General features: G+C 37.9%; 1 protein-coding gene across 4 annotated transcripts in view; it reads right to left on the reverse strand.

The window, feature by feature from the left end:
- Window positions 1–8656, reverse strand: part of dennd1b (DENN/MADD domain containing 1B) — a 111978-nt gene that overhangs the window by 11884 nt on the left and 91438 nt on the right. For all 4 annotated transcript variants that reach the window (XM_024278750.2, XM_024278749.2, XM_024278748.2 and 1 more), the window contains 5 exons: window positions 6009–6099; window positions 4097–4137; window positions 1665–1700; window positions 1244–1300; window positions 377–466 (listed from right to left, as the gene is read on the reverse strand). In XM_024278750.2, coding sequence (XP_024134518.1) covers window positions 377–466; window positions 1244–1300; window positions 1665–1700; window positions 4097–4137; window positions 6009–6099 — 315 coding nt within the window. The remainder of the gene's footprint in view (window positions 1–376; window positions 467–1243; window positions 1301–1664; window positions 1701–4096; window positions 4138–6008; window positions 6100–8656) is intronic.

Raw genomic sequence — 8656 nt, forward strand, 5'->3', positions numbered from 1 at the left:
AAAAAAAAAAAAATGGTGCCATCCGCTTATGGTGCAGATTCTTCAGAGGAAGTGCTGACCAGCAGATGAGCTGCTTTGGCTGTCCGTGCTGTTCGGAGGGAAATACTGAACGTACAACACGAGTATGTTAAAAGGAAATGAAAAAAAAATGCTTATGATTACATTTGGAATCCTGACAAACTACTGTGTGTCCGAGAGCTGTTACAAGACGAAAAGGGAGGGAGAGGTGAGCCGAGGAAGCCAAAAAGACAGAGAAATAAAAACACAGAATCCATGTTGGTCAAGTGAAAAGTGAGCTCTGGTATGATCAGTCAGTGGAAATGTAGTTAACTCATTTACTGATGTGCATCTGTGTGTGTGTGTGTGTGCAACGTACCCGTCTCATCTTCTGCAGTCTCCTTGGAGACAGGCTCTTGGTGCTGGTGGGAGACCCTTCGCAGGCTGTCATCCCCTCTTCTTCCTCATCCTGCGAGAGTAAATGAACGTAAGAGTTGCTTTGTGAAAAATAGCTGAAATTTGTGGGTTTCAGAGTTGAAGCACTTCAGCCTTTTGTCCCGTCTGTTCCAATAATATTTGACTTACACTAAAAAGCTCTGTCTGTTTATCTGAAAATATTTCTAGTTTTTTGCAGCAATCTCTTTTGAATAATAATTTTAAATCTCCTTTTATAAACAATCAGCCACCCAAACTGGCAGAGGAGAAAGCGGACGGCAGCAAATGAGCCCCCCCAGAACAAAAGGAGATCTGCTTAACTTCCAAATCAAATAGATTCCTGCACCTCCGTTTGCCTCAGCCGGGTATGTTTGTGTGCGAAAACGACACGTATGCCTCTTGTTCATCATCAGTGCCCTCTCGCCTCTTTCCCACTGACAGATCAAACTGCTATTGCCTTATCAAATCCATCAGGCTTATGGAAACATACACCTCGTTACATTAGCTTTGAAGAAATCACAGGCTCACTGATGAAATATGCAGAAAATAAAAGAGAAAGAAGGGCTGGGGCTCGGATGACATGACAGGCTGTAGCCAGGGGGGCGCTAGTTAAAAATGTACAGCCCCGAACAAAGCGCTAAGCAGGCTTCAACAGTCATTAAAAGGCCTCTACGTCAGAATCACACACTCCATGTAAAGCAGCCTTCCTGTCGGTTTCTATGAGAGAGGCATGTGTCTGTCTGCATGCCTCAGATCACCATGTGTGTTTGTGTGCAGGTGTCAGAAAGGTGTGAAGGACCATGCGGCTCACCCTTGCTCTGAGTCTGCCCTTAATGTCCCGAATGCCTCTCTTGGCATGAACCTTGGCCTAGGAGGGAGAAAAACAACACATACATGCAGAGATTACTAATCCAAACATGCCGCATTAACATTCTGCTCTGGTTTGGTGTAACATCAGGAATTGCTTTGATCCCGTGGCTAAAAAAACAGGCAGACAAAAGGCTGGATAAGAGAGCCTCGCGCAGTAACAGGAGGCGATAACATGAAAGGGCACCCTGACCACCTTCGGAACGCCACGGCACTGCTTCTCAAACGCTCACAGGGCTACCATTTGCAACAGAAACTTTGATGGATTTAAGCACAGCGGCGACTCGTCAGCTGTTTAATGTCATTTAAGGCTTGTTTGGACAAACGTCAGGGTTCTTTCACACTGAAAGAGACAAAAGAAATACCTTAGTCACAGCAGTGTTGAACAGCGCTCCTCCTTTCTGTAACACAGAGAGAAACTTCATGTTATTCATTACATTTTTAGAAATGAGGAAAAATACTCTTTAAAAAAATGATCTACATCCATGCCCCTTAGAAAAAGTAGTACACTTAAGTATATTTGAGTATAAGTATAGCAAGTGTACTACAGACCTTGTAGTATTTGGAGTAACTGAATATTTCTCCTGACTAGATTGGAACATTTAAAATTCACATTAAATACATAGTAAATAAAAGGTCATCTTGAAGTATGTGACCTCACTTTTTGTATAGACTACTACATCTAAAGTCGCACTCCATTCATCTTTTGATTTAAAATCGTTAGTAGTGGACTTTTAATTATGATTACACAGGTTTTAGCCACAAAAATGTGTTGTTTTCTATGACATAGTTTCTGCAGAGCAGTAGTAACTCTTCTCTGAGGTGTGGTGTTTTAAAAGCGAGTTAGTCGGAAAACGCGTAGGACACCTGTTTTTTTACTCTCGTCCGATAGTTTCTAGCCACTACAACCTCAACCAAACATTACTGGTGCAACAAAACTGGTAGCATCTGAGCTGTCAGCTCGGACGAGGAAAACAAACTCATTAATGGATTATTTGTCTGCAAGTGGATGCATCAGAATGGAAGCGGAGCAGAGACTGCCGATTGAAGCTTCTTCATCACAGCTACAAGCCTTTTCAAGATGCATTTATTTTGGTACTTCATAACAATTTGAATGAAGAAATGCTCAGAAACAGAATTCTGAGCTTCTTTATACACTGTATGCCCCCTATAGTGGGAAAAATCCCACAAGAACACACTGCTAAATACACCAAACTCAAAATTTTCATCAGAGTGGGGTTTTAAATAGACTACTTTTTGCTAAGGGTTTCCATAATTCCTAAAAGTATTTTATGTCACCCAGTCTGTCAAAGCCTGTAAGCATGAAGTTTCTTTCATTGATAAGAAAAGCATAATTATTCGCATAAGCACCGAATCACTCTGTAAAGAAATACCAGGTATATTTAATCTGTTTCCAAGTCAGACTCAAGTCCAACAAGCTTTTATATAAAATAAAAATAAATAAATAAAAATCCATGAAAAAATAAAAAAATAAAACATCATGCATATTATACATGTATTTTATAAGGAAAAATGAAATGTGTTTTTTACACCTTTCAATAGCTTCATGCTGAATAATCTGTACATAATTTGACTACCACTGTTGATTTTTTCTCTTCAACTAAAAACAGTCACTGCTACCTTTTTGCTGATTGAACCACACTGTACAAAGTTTAAATGAGTAAATATACAAAACATTTTTTTCAACCATTGTAATTCTGTGTGGCAGTGGATTGATCTACAGGTGCAGTCTGTCATTATTTCAATATTTTGTTTTCTGACTTTTTCATTTTTTTGCTTTTCAACACACTTAAACCAGCCACTGCGTTATGAATGCTACTTTATCCTTCTGCTCTAGTAAGTCCACAGAATGAAACTGATGGTGAAAACGCTGGAAAAACGGCAGAGAACAGTGTGGACACAGGACAGTAAACTCAGCCTCACAGGAAGCCAAAAACAGACTGAGGGGACTGTTAGTGATTGATTCCTACTTTGAGTTTTATAGACAGATATTAGATTACACAATCCTTCGGTCTTTTCCTTTTTCAGAGCCGCTCCTTCTCATCTTTGCCGTCTCGGTTGGTCTTTAGTGTAAGCACAAAGCGTGGCTAAGCGGCTAAACAGAGCAAATGGCAGGCAGTGTTTCAGAAGTTGGCAGAAGGAGAGGAGGAGAGGGGCTGAGGTGAAGGCCTCTCTTATAGATCCCTGTCAGTCAGGAAATGTGAACTTTAACAAACCTTTGAAGAGCACTCTAGAGAACTAATTCAGCCTTAGCTGACGGCGTGGGGAGATAGGGAGGGTGAGGAAGAGATAGTCAGTTAGAGAGGGGGGAAGAGGCAGGGGAAGGGGGGTGACAGAGATGAAAAGAGGGAGAGAGAGATAAAGACGGATAGATAAGGAAGTAAAGGATGGGAGGAAAGAGCCAGAAAGAGATGAAGGAGAGGAAGATGTATGTTCTTGGGTTGGTTGGGTGAAGTAACGCCTGTGTTTGCTGCCAGATCAACATGTCATGTCAGAGGACGTCTTGTCACGTCAAATCACTTCTGTCTTCCTTCCTGTCTGTATCCACTGTCCTGCTGCACGCGCCGCTACACACACCACCCTGCTCTCAGCTGGATCTGTACATTCAGCCAAGCCCCTTCCTTCAAAAGGGAACACTTCAAACGCCGACTTCTGTCAGTCACAAGATTCAATTAAAAATGCATCGATTAAATCCACCTCAAGAATAAAATGAGCAAAACATAAAAAGGTCACTGATGAAAGCTTTCAGGTATGAAACAAGAGAGTGGGTAAATACCTTCACAGTGTGCATCCATTGCTGGTAGGACCTCGAATTACCTGAAAAGGGGGTAAAGAAAATAATTATTTCAACACTTTTATAGAATTAATAAGACAACTCTTTCCGTTCTCTGTGAATTTTTTTCAGCATTGAAACGAAGGCGAAACTACAGTTTTACAAACAACTTCATGAATTACCATCAAATATAATTGGGCAAAGTGATAAAATCCTAAATAAAATGGCTATTTTAAAATCTCTGCAGTGTGGAAGTCGTGACCTTACTGCTGTGACAAATGAACGGATTGCTGAATCTGTGACAGCTTTTGCTTCACTTGTCATCTGCTTTTGTTTGCCTTTATTTGAGACCGTCTAGGAATGATAGAAAGTGGCATTAATAACCCTAAGTCGCATGATGAGAGCTGATGTCTTATGTCTTCTTATGCATTCTTGCCTGTCAGGACTGTAATAAAATCTGATTCTGGAATTAGAGGAGCAGAAAAAAATGGAGGATCTACTTTGCATTTTTATATAAATTACCTAGAGGGTTTAATCTCATTTCTTACAGTTTAGATTATATTAGATTTAAGAAGTCAGAATCCCATTTAATGAATTGCTTTACAATTAAACAATTATATTCCTTTAATTTAAATGAAGTTTCATTTAAATCACTTATTAAAGATTATTAGAATTAAAGCTGATTACTGGCCAATAATAAGCATCTTAGGCATAATAAACAAATAATCAATTTATTTTAAATATGTTAAAAAAAGTAAGTGAAAAGTGATATGATTTATGATAATGCAGAACTGCAAAGCTTAAAAACAACAGAATGAAATTGAAAATATATTTTATTTTGAAAGTGTTAATGGTTAAACAGACAGAAAAGCTTCTCTGAAATTGTTTAATTTAATTGACATCTAAACATTAACAATATTTTTTGAGCGACTTTGGACCAGGAGTGGGTGGGGTTGATTTATTTTTCAATTTTTACTCATTTTCTTTGTTTGTTTGTTTGTTTTTCTTCTCTCTCTTTTTCCAAACTCATCAAAAATGGTTCCTTATAACAGTGTAGAGATGTACAGAAGCAATGAGAATGCTTGCTAATAAACTTAGTATTTGTACACTAGTTGTTGTATTTAATATATATATAAATATATATATATGTGATCAACATTTTTATTGATCATATATATATATATATATATATATATATCTGAGAAATAGCTCTCACTTAAGACTTTTAAAAATGTTAAAAAACTGTTCGGTACTTCGGAAGCAAGCATTTGAATGCGGAACCTTGTATTCTCTGTAGATCTTTAAATTGAATGAATAAATATTTCACATTTCAAGCCCTTTTAGCAAAGATTTCACAAAGTAATTAAATTAAATTAAAGTTTCAAGTTTGTGGTGAGGAATCACAAGGAAGATGACAAAATGATACATGAGGGCACAACTAGTTCAAAATGATCAAAACTTTATTTAAATTTTTCTTTTATCACATTTAGATGCATATTTGGAATGTCAGCTGATGGAAACACTTTTGCATTTTAATAAAATTAACTAAAGTTTCAGCTTTCCATGATTTCCTTGTTTTTTAAGGTTTTTTTTAGAAATGCTGGCGCTTATGATGAAACTTAATACGTGAATGAATTCATGTCTAAGCCCACTCATGGATGCAGATATTGATTCAGGACATGATACTCAAATAAAAAGGTATAAAACAAAAAAGCTATTAATGCTGGATTTCCTGACATCTTTAATTTCCAATTAAGCGAAAAAAGACAGCATTTGATGCTGAAAAGGCCTTGAAAAGGTCCAGACCTTTTTTGTTCATATTAGTAACATTTATCACAGCACAAAAGCATTAGAGTGGTAAATTATTAAAGAGAGGCAAATATAATACATTAGGTGTAAGTCTAGCACTACTCACTTCCACAGAAGCCCCCCTCTGTGATCTCTTCTTCAAACACGTCGGTGAAGCCGCGGCCTGCGTTCAATTTGGCCAACCGTCCGTCGATGAACTACAACCATAAATTACAGCCAGCTTATTAAAACCTGGAGGAGAGGTGGGGGGGGATCCACATACATTTGCACAAATTCAAACACTCCAGTTGCAGAGGGGTGTTATTAATCCTACCTGACGGAAACTACATCCCAAGATTAGGTGGGCTGCAGGTAATAGGGATTTAGTAATGCGGAGCAGCTGAGGGATTAGAGCCACAGACTGTCTGAGACATGAGGAAGTTTCATTTCCTCCCTTTGTAATATGGAGCACATAAAACTACATCTCATAAATACAGACTTAACAGCCATGACAGCAACACATTTTATGAGCACAGTCACAAGAACATGTAAATATGTTATACAACCACTGGCGAATAGTGCCAAACACATGACTCAACCATGACATTAATAGAATCTGCATTCTTCAGATAAAAGGATGAGAATCTGTTTTTATAGGTGTTTAACCCGTAATGCCCATTATATCAAATAATTGACAGAAAAGTTTGTTTTTTTTAAATGAAGACAATTTTGAAACTCTTTGATGGAACCCAGAAAAAAATGCAATGAGTTAATTATCAACAAATGTTGAATTTTTTCATTGCAGAAAATGGTCATCTGACAGAATTAATAACAATAGATTACTTATTCTCACCATAAAGTTTGGAAAATGAGCAAAAACAAATTCCTGCTAAAAGTGTGTTTGAGATTTCATGGAAGCATCCATTTTGAAATGAGCCCCTCTACTGCCCCTAGTAGAGAGATGATGAGCTACAGGACAGAAAACATTGGCCGTATTATATCAATGGGTTTTTAAGGGAAGTTTTGATCATGATGATGAGATGGGGTCTAAAAATGTGTGCATCAAATATTATATGAATGAGTATATTGGGATAAAGGATACCATGTGTGATCACTAGACATATCAACTCCTCCACTCTCGTGTTCTACATAGGAAGTACCCACTGGTTCCAAGAAAGTCAAAATCCTATAGACTTCTATTGAGAAATAGACATTTATTACAATAATAACCATTCTTGCTCTGATACCTTCTTTTTAGCATATTTTTTCCAATCTTACATTTTTTCAAAGATATTTTTTCTTTATCACCAGTTATTCAAATTTTAAGCTCACTCATGATTGGCATCTGTAGTTCCTCTAAAAACGTGACTCAGACCGACTTGGACAGATCACTGTAGATTGGTTTCAAAATGGCGGCAGACAATCAGGAGGCCATGGTGACGGCTTTGGCCGGATTTCGTGGGGCCCGGATGTAAGGCATCTTCTATGGCTGACGTTAAAACCTTGTTTTATCCACTGAAATAATATATGTCTATGCATCAGACCAAGGTGAGGTCATGAGCAAAAAACTCAAGAGCAACTAAAAGGACATAAAAAGCTTCAATTTTTTCATTTGTCATTGCAATTATTGTTAAAAGCCTGAAACCTTAGGTTTGTGACTATGCTTTGACCATGTTTTGTTTTCCCCAAAATGAATAGAAGAAAACTACTTCAACACTGCTGTAAGTTTTGTCTTAGTTGCAAATATTTAACTAAAATCCAGAAAAAAAAATCACACTTAATACTAGTGGATTTTAAGAAAATACATGTAAAAAGTTAGAAATCTTGCTTTAACTCAGTTACTTTATTTTAGAATTATGACTTCAGTTATGAATCCATATCTACCCAGCTTCAAACACTTGTTTAGCCTTTGAAAAGCAACAGTTTTATTCTTGGAGATGCAAAAAAGTGTGACAGCAACATGTTGTCAGATTTTTTTTTTTTTAACTACAACAATCCTCCTGGCCCTGGAAGTGTGTCCACAGTGTAACACCAGTACAGGCTGTTCTCGGGTGCGTGTCCTCAGGGACAGCCTGCTAACTAGCGACCGACACGGCCACCCGCTCCTCTGGTCAGGAGAGCTGGAAACTCATCATTAGATCATTTTAATGAGAGGTGAGGCTGCAGATTCCATCCACCACTCTGCTACATGGCTGGCCCAATTAGTGGAGATAATCAACCCAAATCACCACCTAGCCCAAGCCACCACTTCTAACCCACCCCCGACACCCCCTCAACACACACACACACACACCAATACCCCAGTCAGATTACCTGCCTCGCTGTAGGCCTTAATTAGACTGCTCTTAACAATGGCAGAGTGATCACACAAGCAACACTTGAAAAAGAAAAACAACACTCACTCACGTCCATGCACAGACACAATGGCCCGTGTGCAGGAACAAAAGAACAGATTTATTTTTATTCTTCTCAGATCAAATTAAACTGGTAAAACCAAAGCAGTGTCCTAAAAGCAGAAATATTTGAAAGCTGCATTTTCTGTTACAAACTCTGAATATTAAAATATTTAAACTTGGAATGTTCCAAATCTGAAAGAAAAAAAATTAAAGATTAAGAATGGGGCACATTTGAAGTGAACATGAATTTAATTTTGTCTCAGCCAATAAAATGAACCAGAATGTGGCTACAAACTCGCTTATTTATTCCAAAGTCAGTCACCATGGTCTGCAGTACATCTATTTAAAAGGTGGAACCACTGAGCCAGAAACTGGGCAG

Source organism: Oryzias melastigma, linkage group LG4 (genome assembly GCF_002922805.2).
Source record: "Oryzias melastigma strain HK-1 linkage group LG4, ASM292280v2, whole genome shotgun sequence".
Lineage (NCBI taxonomy): Eukaryota > Metazoa > Chordata > Actinopteri > Beloniformes > Adrianichthyidae > Oryzias > Oryzias melastigma.